Source organism: Suricata suricatta, chromosome 10 (assembly GCF_006229205.1).
Source record: "Suricata suricatta isolate VVHF042 chromosome 10, meerkat_22Aug2017_6uvM2_HiC, whole genome shotgun sequence".
NCBI classification, from domain to species: domain Eukaryota; kingdom Metazoa; phylum Chordata; class Mammalia; order Carnivora; family Herpestidae; genus Suricata; species Suricata suricatta.
The window spans coordinates 103,285,303-103,301,739 of NC_043709.1; the positions used below are offsets into that span (position 1 = coordinate 103,285,303).

The 16,437-nt window shown below is 36.3% G+C and overlaps 2 protein-coding genes across 4 annotated transcripts in view; one reads left to right on the plus strand and one right to left on the minus strand.

The window, feature by feature from the left end:
- DCP1B (decapping mRNA 1B) overlaps positions 1–16,437 on the minus strand; it is a 57,062-nt gene that overhangs the window by 34,164 nt on the left and 6,461 nt on the right. For all 3 annotated transcript variants that reach the window (XM_029953177.1, XM_029953176.1, XM_029953178.1), the window contains exons 2-3: positions 16,096–16,136; positions 11,338–11,465 (exon numbers count right to left, since the gene is read on the minus strand). In XM_029953177.1, coding sequence (XP_029809037.1) covers positions 11,338–11,465; positions 16,096–16,136 — 169 coding nt within the window. The remainder of the gene's footprint in view (positions 1–11,337; positions 11,466–16,095; positions 16,137–16,437) is intronic.
- Positions 1–16,437, plus strand: part of CACNA1C (calcium voltage-gated channel subunit alpha1 C) — a 721,004-nt gene that overhangs the window by 13,012 nt on the left and 691,555 nt on the right. The window lies entirely within an intron of this gene.

Consider the following 16,437-nt stretch of genomic DNA (forward strand, 5'->3'; position numbering starts at 1 on the left):
TGAAATAAATAAATGTAAAAAAAATTGTTTTAATTAAAATTCTGCAACTTACATTAAAAAAAAAAAGAATTTCAGGGACACCTGGGTGACTTCAGTCTGACTTCGGCTCAGGTCATGATCTCACCATTCATGAGTTTGAGCCCCGCTTCAGGTTCTGTGCTGAAAGCTCAGAGCCTAGACCCTGCTTCAGATTCTGTCTCCCTCTCTCTCTCTGTCCCTCCCCTGCTCACGCTGTATCTCTATCAAGTAATTGATAGTGTTCTTCAGGTTTTTATATCTTTGATGTTTTCTGTTCATTTGTTCTATCAATTATAGAAAGTGGAGTAGTGAGTAGTCTCCCAAGTATATTTGCAGGTTTTATTTCTCCTTTTATTTCTCCTTTTGCTTCACATATTTAGTAGCTCTGTTATTAGATGCACATTAATGATTGGCATATGTTTTGGATCCTTTTATCATAAGTCATATCCATCTTTATCCCTGATAATTTTCTGTGTTCTGATGTTTACTTTGTCTGATATTAAAATAGTCACTCCAGCTTTCTTTTCATTAGTATTTGCCTGGTGTATCTTTCTCTATCCTTTTCCCTTTAACCTATCTATATCATTACATTTAAAATGGTTTTTTAAATAAACAGCATAGTGTTGGGTCATAATTTTTTATCCAGTAGAATAATCCCTTTTAATTGGTATGTGTAGGTCATTTACATTTAATGTGTTTAATATATTTAGATTTAGATCTACTGTTTTGTTTCATGTTTGTCCTTCCTGTTTGGTTCTGCCTATTTATGTATTATTTGAAATGTTTTTAGTATTCTATTTTAATTTATCTATTGGTATCTATATCTCTTTGTATTGTATTTTTTAAGTGGCTACTCTAGGAATCACAATACACACACCTAACTTTTCAGTCTACTACACTCTTCATTTTACCACTTCAAGAAAATTGAAAGGCTTTGCAACTTATATAGGTCCCCTTGTCCTCCCCCTTTATATTATAGTTGTCACATATATCACATCTCCATACATTAACCCCCTTCATGACAATGTTATAATTTTGCTTTCAATAATCCTGAGCATTTTAATCCTTCCTTCAGAGAAGGAAAAGTAACTTTTATTTACCCACGTATTGCTCTTCCTAAGGCATGTTACAGTTCCAATACCCTGTGGTGTCATTTCCCTTCAGTCTGAAGAACTTCTTTTAGCATTTATTTTAGAGCAGTTTAGCTGACAAAAAATTCTTTTAATTTTTCTTTATCTGAGGATGTCTTTAATTTCACCTTAATTCTTGGGGGATATTTTCACTGGGGATAGAATTCTAAGTTGACATTTCTTTCATTTCAGCACTTTGAAATGTTGCCACACTGTCTTCCAGGCTCTGTGATTTCTGAAAAGAAATCTGTAGTCATTCAAAACATTTTCCTCCATATGTGTCATTTTCCTTTGGTTGCTTTTGATTTTTTAAAATCTGCTTTTCAGGAGTTTGGTTATGTTTAAGAGGAACGGTTTCCTTTGGGCTTATCCTGTTTGGGGTTCAGTGAGTTTCTTGACTCCATATATTTGTGTCTAAGTTTGGAAAGTTTAGAGCTATTATTTCTTCAAAAACTTTTCTAGAGCAGTCTTTTTCTCCTTTCATGATACTCCAACGACACAAGTTCAGATCTTTTTATATTGTCCTATAGGCCGTTTTGTTTCCATCTGTTCCTCTATATTCTTCAAGTTGAGTTGATTTCTACTGATCTATCTTTGAAGTTACTGACTCTTTGTTCCTCTGTCATCTCTATTCTATTAAGACCATCCAGTGAATACTGTATTATTCAGTTCCAAATTTTCCATTTGGTTCTTTTTTATATCTATATATCTGCTGACAATTTCTCTTTACATTCTTTTTAAGAGTATTCAGCTTTGGGGCCCCTGGATGGCTCAGTGGGTTAAGTGTCCAACTCTTGATTTTGGTTCAAGTCATGATCTCACAGTTCACAGGATCAAACTTGGCTTCAGGTTCTGTGCTGTCAGTGTGGAGCATGATTGGGATTTTCTCTCTCTACTGTCTCTCTGCCCCTCATAATCCCTGTGCTCTTGCTTGCTCTCTCTCAAAATAAGTAAGTAAACATTTAAAAAGAGTACTCAGGGGGCGCCTGGGTTGCTCAGTAGGTTAAGTGTCTGACTTCGACTCAGGTCATGATCTCATGATTCATGGGTTCAAGCCCCATGTTAGGCTCTGTGCTGACAGCTCAGAGCCTGGAGCCTGTGTCTCCCTCTCTCTCTTACCCTCCCTTGTTTATGCTCTCTTGCTCTCGAAAAAAAAAATTAAAAAACAATTTTTAAATAAAAATATTGTTTTACCTCATGGAGCATAGTAATAATAACTATCTTAAAGTCACTGTCTTATAATGTCATCTCAGAGTAGGCATCTATTGATTGACTTTTCCCTTGAGAATTGATCAGCTTTTCCTGTTTCTTTGCATGATTAGCAATTTTGGATTGTATCAAATGTCCAATATTTTGGTTATGTTGTGAGACTCTAAATACTCTTAAAATCCCCCAGAGAATGTTTATTTTGTTTGAGAAGGTGATCAATTCATTTAGGTTGAGATAGGAAGTTCTTGCCTTTTGTGGACCATGGTTCTTATGCCAGTTCCATTTTAAAGCTGTGTACAACTTAGGTGTTATTCTAAAACTTGGATGGTGGTTTATATTGTAGGTGAATTCTCAAAGCCTTTGCTCTATTTCTTTGTCTTGGTTACATATACTTGAACCACAGAGATGAGACCAGGACGTCTGTCAGTTCTTAATCAGAACTAGGAGACTCCGTATTCAGCTTTCTCCTCCACAATCTCTCCAACTCTCCGGCTCCCAAGGCCCTTTTTCCCCAGTCCTCTGGCTATAAAGTCAGGGTGTCTGTCAAAGTTTCAGCTTATCATAGTAAGGCAGTCTGTATGGGTTGGGATGTTCACAGGGTGAAGCAAAAGAAACATAAGAACATATAGTGGGACTTCTTCCCCATCTTTGGACCACAGGGGGCCTGGTTTCCAGTTCCTGTGGCAGAGACAGGCTGTTTCTTGGGATCTTTAGGTGACCATGCCACCACCATCACTGCCACCGTGGCACTTCAGCTTTGCACTGCAACTGGCTTCGGGGTAGGGCTAGAGAAAAAAAAAGCAGGAATGAGGGAGATTCTTTTCACACTTTGTAGCTTACAGTAGTCTAATTCTCCAGTTCTCAAACTAAAAAGGAGTTTCTCCTAGTTTTTGTTGTTCTTGTCCATAGTTCTACAATTTGGCCCACTCTTGAGTCACCATCAGGAGATAAATGAATAAAATCCAGAAATTCACCACCATACTGGTTGTTCTTCAAGTTTTGATTTCCCTCCCCAATATGTTTGTTGTGTACTTTCAGAATCTTCACTTAGTTGCTTTTTGTACTTAGAACTTTTAGTTCTAAATAGTGAGAGAGATGTCTCATAGTGAAGTTACTATATTTTGGCTGGTGCTGGAAGCTTTGGTTATAAGGAGTTATGACATAACCCCTTATAACAGGTAACACCTGAACCAGAATGGATTTGGGAAAGGAAAGGAAGAGAAAGCAGAGAACCACTACTGAACTAGGGCTTAGCAACTGTCAGAGAAAGCTTCAGTTTACTATTACCAAATATGCTACAATTTATATGAATATAGCCTTACAAATAATCGATTAATACAAATGAGCACTTGAAGTCCTCCCTGTACCTAAGGAAGTTATATGTTTGGGGATATACAGAAGTGTTATTCTTGAGTGAATTTTCCTACAGAAATAATGTCATACACGCTAGTGCTGTATTTCATATGTGCATCATTGTAATTTTAGTGTGCTATTCTTCAGTATGTGTATGATGGGCTAAAAAGACTTGCAAGTTGACTTGGAAACCAACTAAAATAAATACTGTTTTTCTGAATGCATTCTGATATCCAAGTTTTTAAAATTTTATTTATTTATTTTGAGACAGATAGAGTGAGAGAGAGCATGCCAATGGGCAGGGGTGGGGCAGAGAGAGAGAGAGAGAGAGAATCCCAGGCACATTCCATGCTGTCAATGTGGAGCCCGACTTGTGAGACTGTGAGATCATGATCTGAGATGAAGTGGAGAGTTGGATACTTAACCAACTGAGCCACCCAGGCACCCCAAACCCCCCAAGATCCAGTTTTTAAATGTTAATCATTATCAAAATAATACATGTACATAATTTAAAGTCCTATGCTGTAAGATTTATAATGACAAATAGCAGAACTCTCCTTTAACCATAATATTCCTTATTACTACACTTCAAAAGCAACCTTAATTATATCAATGACAATTATCATTGGTCTCCATTTATTTCTCATCTAACTTTTCTTCTGGCATTTAAAGTTCTTTTTTTCATATGTTGTCTATTCACTATTTCCTGATTTTTAAAAATTCATTGAAGAAATAGTTTTCTTATAATACACACACTCTTACATATAAACATACTTTCCCCCATCCTTCCAGTATAAGTATAAAACCATTCTATAGTCTATGTTTATAATTTAATTATTATTTGCAAAGCCATATAGTGTTATAATTACATTTCCTTTCTTTTATGCTATTTTGTTTTCCCAGGAATTAAGAATTACCTCCTTTTGTTGTACTTTTCCTCCTTCTCAGTTTTCAATGTCTCCACAGCATCACTATACTTTCTTAACAAGAAACTATAACTGTATCAATGGATTCAAAGTATTAGTTGTAAAGTTTTTCCTGGACACCCTTCCTGAAATCCTTTATTTTTATACTTTAATTTAGACTGACTGATCTTTAGTTGCACAGGGGTCCTTATGGGACCATTGTTCTTAGAATTCCTTTACCTCCACCCCCCTTTACCATCCACCCATCCTTTACCTGGATCCCCTTTTTAATGGATGGCTTATGTATCAGTCATAGTGGGCCAAATTATGCTTCAGTAACAAATGACCCCCAAATCTCAGTGGCTTACAATGATAAAGATTTATTTCATGTACACATTACATGTCCATTATGGGTCACTTTTACCTCTGTGACATATCATCCTCACTCCAGGACCCAGGCTGACAGAGCAGCCTCTGCCTAGAAGATTCCTGGTCATCAGAAGGAAAAGAGACATGGTGAATCATGAACTAATTCTTAAAATATCTGCTCAGACATAACACAAATCACTTCTACCCAGATTTTACTGGCCAAAGCAATTCATATAGCCATACTTGAGTTCAAGAGGGCCATTACATATCCTCCTAGAGGGTGGATCTTAGGGGTAGTAACCAAATCATGTAGTCAAGTCAGACACCAACAGAGCAGAGATATATATCTTTTGCAGAGAAGCAAAGTTAATAATTGTGAATAATAAAACTATCATAGCATGTCTTCCTATTTCTTGTTTATTCCATCTTTTATATGAAATGCATCCTCTGCCCTTGTGGATTTATGTCTTTTTAATTTCCTTATTATTATTTCAACAGTTTTAGGAGAACCATAGGTATGTGTTCAATATGCCATGTTTAACCAAAGTCCACCAACCAATTAGTTTAAAAGGACTGTTTGGACATGACCTATTTGAAAGAGGAGGACTGTCCATATATATCATTTTAATTTAGTGTGCCATTTTCCATTATCAATTTTTCTCAGATCTACAAATGTCAATAAAGGATTTGAGCTGTATATCTTTTTGAATACAAAACTACCAAACATGGTAAATTCACTTTAAAACTGAGGAGCTTCTAAAACAACTTTGATCTTAAATATTTTAATTTTGCCTTTTATCATTTCCTCTAAGCTCCAGGCTTATGTCTGCAATGAAATTAAGCAGCTCAAAAGAATTTTGTTCTAATCCTGTTGCCACAGACAATGACATATTCAACATGTTGGTCTAACTCTGAAATCTACCTGCCAGTGCTGTCTCTAACGTACCTTAGACATTATATTTGGGAAAATACATTCTTTTTAGGTGTAACATGGAAAAGACAGTAAATGGTTGCTAAAGGATTATAATAAAAGAAATGGTCAAATTCAGCTTTTTGACACATTAGTTTTTATTGGATATTCTCCTTTCTAAGAGCTGAGATACAAGAGCTTCTCAACTTAAAAAAAAAAAAAACTTTCAGGGTGCCTGGGTGGCTCAGTCAGTTAAGCATGAGACTCCTGGTTTTGGTTCTGGTCCTGATCTCATGGTTCATGGGATCAAGCCCATGTCTAGCTCTGTGCTGACAGCACAGAACCTGCTTGGGATTCTCTCTCTTCCTCTCTCTGCCCCTCTCCCACTCTTGCTTGTTCTCAAAGTAGAAGAAAAAAAAACCAAAAAAATTTAGGTTTTTTTTTTTTCATATTTGTATAGTAATACTGGTTTTATTTTTCCTGAAGTTTTTCTTTCTCTAGCAGCAGAAAGCTATTCAGAAATGGCAATTAAAAGGTATTGAAGGTTGTGGATGTGTGTCTTTCTCTCTTTCTTTCTTTTTGGAAATCCTGTAATATCTCCTTTTGAGGTAGCTTATTTTGTCAATTAATTAGGGTGCTGGATGGTAGAGAATTTTGTCAGTCAACTATGTAAACACAGTAAATACTGTTTCTTAGGCAAAGGTAACTTTTTTATATAGTTGTAAAATTCCATTATATTCTATTGCCAAAGAAACATTAAAAACTTTGTATAGCTGTATAAAAAGCAACAAATTTTTTAAAGGATAAACATTTTAAAGTAAAAAAAAAGGTATTGAAGGTCATCTGATTTGTTGTATTGGCTTTAGGTCAGTGACTAGATTTTACTACTCACTGCTCTGTCAGCTTTTTTTTTTTTTTAATTTACATCCAAGTTAGTTAGCATATAGTGATATAATGATTTCAGGAGTAGAACTCAAGTGTCCTCTTTAATGCCCCTTGCCCATTTAGCCCATCCTCCCTCCCACAACCCCTCCAGCAACCCTCAGTTTGTTCTCTATATTTAAGAGTCTCTTATGTTTTGTCCTGCTCCATTTTTATATTTTTGCTTCCCTTCCCTATGGTCATCCGTTTTGTATCTTAAATTCCATATATGAGTGAAGTCATATGATATTTGTCTTTCTCTGACTAATTTCGCTTAGCATAATACACTCTAGTTTCATCCACGTTATTGCAGATGGCAAGATTTCATTCTTTCTGATTGTCGAGTAATATTCCATTGTGATTATATATATGTGTGTGTGTATATATATATACACACACATACACACACACCACATCTTTATCCATTTGTCAGTTGATGGACTTTCCATACTTTGGCTATTGTCAATAGTGATGCTACAGACACTGGGGTTCGTGTAGCCCTTTGAAACAGCACACCTAAACCTTTGGATAATTGCTGGGTCATAGGGTAGTTCTATTTTTAATTTTTTGAAGAACCTCCATACTGTTTTCCAGAGTGGCTGTACCAGTTTGCATTCCCATCAGTAGTGCAAAAGGGTTCCTCTTTCTCTGTATCCTCGCCAACATCTGTCATTGCCTGAGTTGTTAATTTTAGTCATTCTGACAGGTGTGAGATGGTATCTCATTGTGGTTTTGATTTATACTTCCCTGATGATGAGTGATGTTAGACATTTTTTCATGCGTCTATTAGCCATCAGGATGTCTTCTTTGGAAAAGTCATGTCTTTTGCCCATCTCTTCACTGGATTATATGGTTTTTGGGTGTTGTGTTTGTTAAGTTCTTTACAGATTTTGGATACTAACCCTTTATCTAATATGTCATTTGCAAACATCTTTTCCCATTCCATTGGTTGCATTTAGTTTTGCTGATTGTTTCCTTTGCCATGCAGAAGCTTTTTATCTTATGAGGTCCCAATGGTTTATTTTTGCTTTTGTTTCCCTTGCCTCCAGAGACATGTTGAGTAAGAAGTGCTGATGCCGAGGTCAAAGAGATTTTTGCATGCTTATCTCTAGGATTTTGATGGCTTCCTGTCTTATGTTTAGGTCTTTCATCCATTTTGAGTTTATTTTTGTGTATGGTGTAAGAAAGTGGTCCAGGTTCATTCTTCTGCATGTTGCTGTCCAGTTTTCCCAACACCATTGCTGAAGAGACTGTCTTTATTCCATTGGATATTCTTTCCTGCTTTGTCAAAGATTAGTTGGTCATATGTTTGTGGGTCCATTTCTGGGTTCTCTATTCTGTTCCATTGGTCTCTGTGTCTGTTTTTGTGCCAGTACCATACTGTGTTGATGATTACAGCTTTGTAATACAGCTTGAAGTCAGGGATTGTAATGCCTTCAGCCTTGAAAAACCTTGCTTTTTAAACTCTGACGTGTACAATAAAAAGATTATTTCTTAAAATGTAAGCTTTGCTCAAATACATCATTTATATGTGTTAGTGCTTTCACTCCTTGGTCCTGGTCTTTTGAAGTTAGGCTTTTTCAGTTCAAATGCTATTTCCATCTTAAAACTGTCATGGATCCTGGTAAATTACTTAAATCTCTTTGATCTCAGTCTCCTCTGTTTTAAACAGGAATAATAGCATTTCCAAGAAAAAGCTATGAGTTAAATAACCCATTTAAAGCCTTAACATGGTGCCTGGCAGACAGCAAATGCTCAGTAAATGTTTGTTGAATAAATGAATTTGAGTCCTTAATTAACAGCTATCTTATTTACTTTTAACACTTATATAGGTCAAATCCTATTATAACCAAGTTTAAAAACTATAAATCCTTTACTGTAATAAAACCATATATTTCATATTTGGTCAAAATTCAAAGTTGCTTATTTATTTAACATCTTTTTTTTAATTAAGTGAAGAAACTTTAAGATTTTTACTTCTTTATATTTTGCTCTTCTAAATTCATCCAATTCAAGACAGTGTTAATTGTCTCCCTATGTACTAATTTTTTTTTTAATTTAGTGAATCTAAAACACTCCAGGAGAAAACTCACCACAAACCTAAATCAACTCTGCCTGGTGAAAGGTCCAAATACAGCCTGTGACACACCTAGACCAAAGTGAAATGCCAACACCATACTGAGAAGATTCTTGATTACACAGGTCATGGGGGAGACAGAGTCTTAAAAACCATTCTTGAGTGAAACTGGGTTCGTTGTTCAAAGGACAATCTATATGAGAGTAGAGAATATGTAAACCATATGCAATCATTACGTAGAGTATTTGAATTTAGAAACATTTGAGAAGTATCTGAGACTCTGAAAGCACCTGGGGTAACCCTTCTGTGAACCTCTGATGTCAGAGACTGAAAAGGCTTTTACAAAGGAACTAAAACCAAAGACTATGGCTGCAAAGACAATCAGTACCAGATATTAAGGAGAAAATAAAAAGCAAATAAACCCAGAAAGGTAAATAGATCCATTCCCTACCATTCTTTGTTGTTCAGTTGATTTCATTTCTTTCTTATGGAAATGTATTAGAAATATTTTGTTAGGCATCCCAAAGGCTGCCTTCAATTTGCATTCATGTTTAATAGTGCAGAGAACAGTAGAGGTGATGTAGAAAAAGCAAAAAAAAAAAAGCAGAATTTATGGGCTTCTGTCAGGTCTGTCATCTCATTGAGCTTCACTTTTCTCATCTGGTGAAAATGTCTACCCTACAAAATTGTGATTATGAGATATGGTAAAATAAATGCAAATGCCTAGAAAAGTGCGGCTCAGTGGAAATATAAGGTGAACCACAAATGTGAGCCACATATGTAATTTTAAATAAAAAATTAAAAGAAACAGGTGAAATTAATTTTAACAGTGTTTTATTTAACCCAATAATTCAAAATATTATCATTTTAACAGGTATAAAATTATTAATGAGATTTTTTTACATTCTTTTTTTGATAGTAAGTCTTTGCAAATCAGTGTGTATTTTACACTCACAGCACAGCTCAGTTCAGACTGGCCACTTGTTCAGGGCTGCATGGCTGCTTGCAGCTTGGGGTGACCCTACTACAAAGCTACGGCAAGGCTTAATATGTTTATTATGTGCAAACAGTATTTCCTATCAGATAAGCCCTGTGGGTCTTAGGAAAGCTATTTTTTACATCAACCACCTTAAAGAGAATTTGTATTTTTATGTTTTTGATATAGTATGTGATATAATATATAACACATCATACTATAAGAACTTAAAATAAAATACTATCTATACTGACTAGACAAAGTATCTCAAATAAGAGCAACCAAAAAGGATTATAAATCACTAAGTCATTTATATTTATTTTTGTGGTTATTTTATTAGGATTTGAATTATATATTAATTTGTTATAGAATCTAATAATCTAAAAAAACTAAAACCTGACATAACTGTAAGCACACAAGTAATTCAAATACCTATACGCCACAATTGACTTAACTACACTCCTACCAAAGAAATAGGAATAAAGAACAAAATTTTTCCTATAATATTAAATTTTTGCTTCACAGGACTTACCACTGGTAAGTCATGTTACAGTTTTAATGGCTTTTTTTCTCATAAAAATTTAACTGTATCCTCTAAATAACATATGACCACCTATTGTCACAACTTAATTATCTGTGAATATAATTATAAGTTAAAATATTATATTTCAAAACAATTCACTGAAGTTAGGACATTAAATATTATTGTATTTTAATCATTATTAAAATTACACTGAATAGTATACAGTGAGCAACTTCATGTACCTTGACCTCAAAAGCAGGGTGGCAAATGTATGGAAAACATTTCCTACCTGCAAAGTCTTTCTGGAAGTTATGCACAAAGCACAGAGCATGCAGATGCACATACAGTTTATATTTAAGGGCACTCTCATTTTCTGTGTATGGAGATGTTCTTGCAGTTCATAGATTTTTCACCATTTCTCTGGGCTGCCCAATAGTTCAACACACATTACAGAGTGTTATGAAATTTGTGATGACCAAAACTCTTTGGGCTTTGGTTTTTCATTTACTATGTGCTCAAAAGATGGCAATTCTAGAATACAGGCCCTCTCCCTCAAATACCCTGTCAGGAGGTTCAGTCAGAAGCGACACGCAAGGAAAAAGTGACTCGCTGAATCACTACTTCTGCATCTGTGCACTGCCTATATGTCTGTCCCTCGCAGTCTCCTGACTGCAGTCACCCCACCTAGCCCTGCTCAGACTTAAAATCTCCAGTGGGTTCCACTACAAAGTGGTCTAGCTGCAAAAGAAAGGGTTCAAATACTTCCATCACCATATTCGCATTGTTTTCAAACTTCCTCAAGGAAGAAGTTATTCCCTCTCAACTGGACACACATTTCCCAAGCTAACTGATGCTGATACTAATCACAAACACATCCACTGCACAATTTTAAACACTTGGACGAACTGCAGAAACAAAACTACACAAAGCATTAAGAAAGACTCACATCTGGCATTTCTGTAGAGAAGGAAAGGGTCCTGGAGCTGGAAATCCAGGTCTTTAGTAATGGGTTCTGTCCTGTTTTCCATGCTCAACCTATTCATAATGGTGAACCCATGCTTTGGAGAAGCAGACCTAAAAATCACAAGGGGTGGAGAGGATATCAAAAGGCAAGTTATTCAACAGAAGTACACTTTTACTAGAACTAGTATTTGAATGTGTCTCTCAACTTTTTGCATGTATATACAGCTTTGTGCAAGCAGATTGTACACATATAAAGCAATGATTCTTTTTTTTTAAGTATTTTTAAATGTCTATTTATTTTTGGGGGGGGGAGAGAGAGAAAGAGAGAGAGAGAGAAAGAGAAAGAGAGGGAGAGAACTAGCAGAGAAGAAGAGCAGAGAGAAAGGGAGAGAGAATCCCAAGCAGGTTCCATGCTCAGCATGCAGCCCGATGTGGGATTCGATTCCATGACTATGAGATCATGACCCCAGCTGAAATCAAGAGTTGGACACTTAACCAACTGAGTCACCCTGGTGCCCCTAAAAGCAATGATTCTTTACTATTGGCTAGCAGTACTAATGTACCTATTTATGCACCACTTCATATGTGACTGCCATTGCTGTTCCTTTGGCAAAATCGAGTCCTACTTATTTAGCTGTGTGTGAAGATATCTTATTTCCCTATCTAGGTTGTAAACTCACTTAAGGCAGAAATATTAACCACTTAAAAAAATTACTGACACACTTTTGAAGAATATTGATAGTTAATAAAGATTGTATATCATAATCATTATGAATAAATTTTTCATAGAAAATGTTCGCATTGGTTTGAAATTGAAAGTTGTAACATTTCTTTAGAGAAATGATGCCACTCACTCTGGTCAATGAACTTGTAATGAGATTCAGTATAATTAAAACATTATAGAATTAAGCAAACAGCTTCATAGATAAACTACCAAAAAAGGTTTTCTCCATAAAAATGTGGCACTTAGTGATTTTTATTTTTCATTTCACTGAATAAACCTTCAGTGCCTACTCTCTGTCAGACAGGAAGAGCCCAAATTTTATACCAAGTAGAACACTACCAGCTACATGTACATTTGTCTACTCTTGGGTGACAGCCATATAGTAATCCAACTGTGCAACTTCTGGTGACAAATGAAACACCAAATGCTTCTATGCTGAAAATGAAGCAAGCAGAATTCATTTATTTACTTGAAACTAGGGCAGCAGGGTAACAAACCCACAGAAATGTTGTAAGCAATAGGAAGAAACGGTGTTTACGTTTTAATTTTATTTCACCATAACCATTTGATGCTAATAAAGAAGTAAAATAAAGCTACAGTACCACTTACTGTAGAATTTTCTCTTGAGACTTCCAATTTTAAAGTTGATGGAAGGTGACCATTGTCTAATTTGTTTTACAAAGAGGTAAAGCGGAGGTGGACATATAATCGATACTAGAAATAACCATGACAATCATTTCAACTTAAATTCTCAGGAAGAATGAAAGCTGAGTTCCAGAGATCTCTGACAGAGAGTCTCCTGGAAGTGTCAAGTTCAAAACTCACCAGTGGGTGTCTCTATGAACTCTCTATTACAGAAAGCAAGCCATGGGAGGAAATAAAAAAATAATTTTTTAAGTGTTTTAGGTGTTTTTATACAGAATCAGAATTTGATTCTTCAAGTATTTCATTATCACAATAGGACCTCACCTCTCTAATAGTATGGTTACTATACCATCTCATAATTTATAAAATAGGCTCAGGGGATAAATGTGCCAGTTGCTCTAAAGCAATATCCATAACAGTAGTCAAAATATTATCACCAGCAGCTCCATTACCTGTACTAAAAACTCTCTTCTGACTTCTATGACCTTTCTGTCATTCTCTTCTGAGTAAAGACCTCAACGTGCTTTCTGGGGGTAGGAAGTGGGCGGGGGGGTGCAACCCCGGGGTGGGGGAGAGGAGAGAGATGGGAGAAGGTCCTATTCTTGAGGAGTCATATTTGGGGAAGAGATTAAGGAACAGGGAAAGAGTTATTTCTCAACTTAATAATGGTTCAACTGACAGCTCCATTTGAGACTCAGAGTATATTAAGAAATACTTGAGGATGCAAACCTACATATTTGGGGAACAAAAGAGAAAACACTTGTTAAAAATTTGTTAATCTTCTGCACTTAAAAGAGAGAGAGAGAGACTCTACTAAAAATTCCTAAAATAAATAATTAATGTACATAAATACATCTTTTCTTTCACTTCTCAAAAGAGTAGTACTTGTGAAAAATGAATGAGAATGTGTCCTGTGTGTTTGGCAAATGAAGAGTTCAACCATTTGGTTTTCTTTTCACACTTCAGAATTCTCAAGAATAATCTACACTCTACTGAAGAAATGCACTGGGTGGTATGCTCTGGTACTCTGGAATGTAAATGGAAATAGCCAATGGCTCTTGGGCACTCCCATTTTTCTGAAACTGTGAAGAAACCAGAACTCCTCCTTACCTACTCCAAAGGCCTGGCTCATCCATTTCTACCCCCCCTCCCGGCCCCCCCCACTCCCACTGTGACCTCCGCCTCCACCTGCCCCTGCACACTCTCCCACCATTCCTGTACTGTGCCTGCATCTCATTCTGCTTGCATCTATATGGCTGACTCTTTTCTGTCTCTCTGGGGTCCTAAAACTTGACCATTAGCCCATGTCATTTTCCTCCTGTCCTGAGAACGCTCATTCTCTCATGGCTTCAATGACTAAATTAAGGCAGATGACTCCAAACTCTATCTCCATCCCTGAGCTGTCCTAAGGGACCAGGCAGCTCCACCTGAAAGCCCTGCTCTACTCCAAAACTGTTATTTCAAAATAAAATGATCTTCAGCCCAGATTCTCGACCGCCTGTCTTTCCATTCTGTTCCTGGTTATTTTTTCAATCTTCCCTTTCAAAACCTTCATGTTATTTTAAAAATTTCATCATACCCTCTATACGTGCAATCTTTCAAGAAACCTTCTCCAGCTCCACTTCTACCAGTCTAGTCCATTCCCTCATCATCTCGTATCTACTCCACTGCAATAATCTACCCAATGTCCTAACTCCAAATTCTTCTAGAATCAGTGCATCTTCATGCTAACGCACTGACTTTCCCCACACATTTTGACGGAACTCTATTACTTACCTGGTGATAAACCTTCAAGGACTCCCTACTGCTAAGAAAATAAGTGTCAAAATCCTTAGTCTGACATTCTAAGCCAGCAAAATCTCATCCTTATTGTCTCCTAACTAATATAAACTAGTAAAAACTCTGCAGCCAAAACTCATTTTCCTTACTGTTCCTTCACCACGCTGGGTTCTATGCCTCAGCTTCTGCCATTCTTCCTGTTGAGACAGCCCTTCCCTCTCTTCTATGCAAGCCAAGTGCTACCTTATTCTTAAGGCCTACTTGAGACTCACCAATTCTATAAAGCCTTCCAGAATCACAGCAGCCCATTCACTGCTTATAACCTATCAAATGGTGCTGAAAATAGGCTATCAGTGGGGGTTTATCTTCATTTGGGGAGTATCTTTAAATGTGAATGTGTAAAAAATATATACTTGCATGTGTGTCTCTGTGTGTGTGTGTGTGTGTGTGTGTGTGTGTGTGTGTGTGTGTGCATTCTCTATCTCCCCGGTGAAACTGTTCACTCTAGGGGCACCTGGGTAGCTTAGTTGGTTAAGTGTCCAACTTCGGCTCAGGTCATAATCTCACATTTGTGAGTTTGAGCCCTATGTCAGGCTCTCTGCTGTCAGTGCTGAGTCTGCTTCAGGTCCTGTCTCCCCTGTCACTGCCCCTCCCCAGTTTATGCTTTCTCTCTCTCTCAAAAATAAATATTTAAGATATGAAAATGAAAAAAAACTTTCTTTTTTTTTTTTACAAACCACTCTAAAAGGTTTTGCATTAGGCCTTTGTATTTTATCTTTGTCCTCCCACTGACAATGATGGGCCTTAGCTATGACATTTTTTGTGAATAAGACATTTAGCTATTAAGACAATACACATACTCTATGGCTCTGCACGCATATATATTAACAACTTCTGATACAAATGACCAAAAAAATGAGTTTATTAAATCTATCCTGAAACATATTCTATTAAATATATAATGGAGAACTCAAAGATATCTTTAATTTTGGTGCACACTTCTTTAGAGTCAAAGGTGGGTAGGTGGTAAGGTGACCAATACAACCTCTTCCAAATAATAATTAAGTAATCTAATATTCTTAATAGTGTATTTCTCTCCTTGCCAATGCATTGTATTCAAGGACTCTGTACCACTAATTTGAATTGAAGGACAAATACTTAATACTATTTTAAAAAGAACAGGGGTGCCTGGATGGCTCAGTCAATTAAGCACCCAACTCATAATCTCATGGTTTCATGAGTTCAAGCCCCACATCAGGTTCTGCACAGGCAGTGTTTAGGATTCTCTCTCTCCCTCTCTCTCTGCCCCTTCCCCACTCACACTGTCTCTCTCTCAAAATAAATAAAACTAAAAAAAAAATTTAACTTTGTCTATCTTGGAGTTTAAGTTACATTCTGCAATTAGTATTCCTCACACACTACCAGGTGACATTACTCAGTATTATATCTTCCTTATACCCACTAATAACTTCAAACTAAGATTCAGGTTTTTTACTTCTCTTTGACATAAAACTACATTTGAGGAAGACGGACATAATGGAGTTAAAATATTCTTTCAAAGTGTCAGTTTCTTTAAAAGTAAAATATTCTTACCTTGTGTAAACAAATAAAGTTCCTTCCACATCAGTCTTTTCCTAAAAAAAAAAAAAACAACAGCAAAATACTTATATTCTCTTCATTAATAGTAACTTTCACAGAAGCTAGAGAACATTCATTTCAAGTAAAGCCAATCTATGTAACATGAGGGGTTATTCCTAGGACAAGGAGGAAAGGTACTCAGCCTGGCGGTACTCTCGTTTTGTCATTTACAAAATAAACCGTCATTATCTCTTTTCGCCAAAGATAAGGATGGCAACACACCTCTGCTCAAACAATACTAAGTATGCTCCATGGATTTCATTTGAAAGAGGAGATTAAAATCGCGCTGCCTTCTCC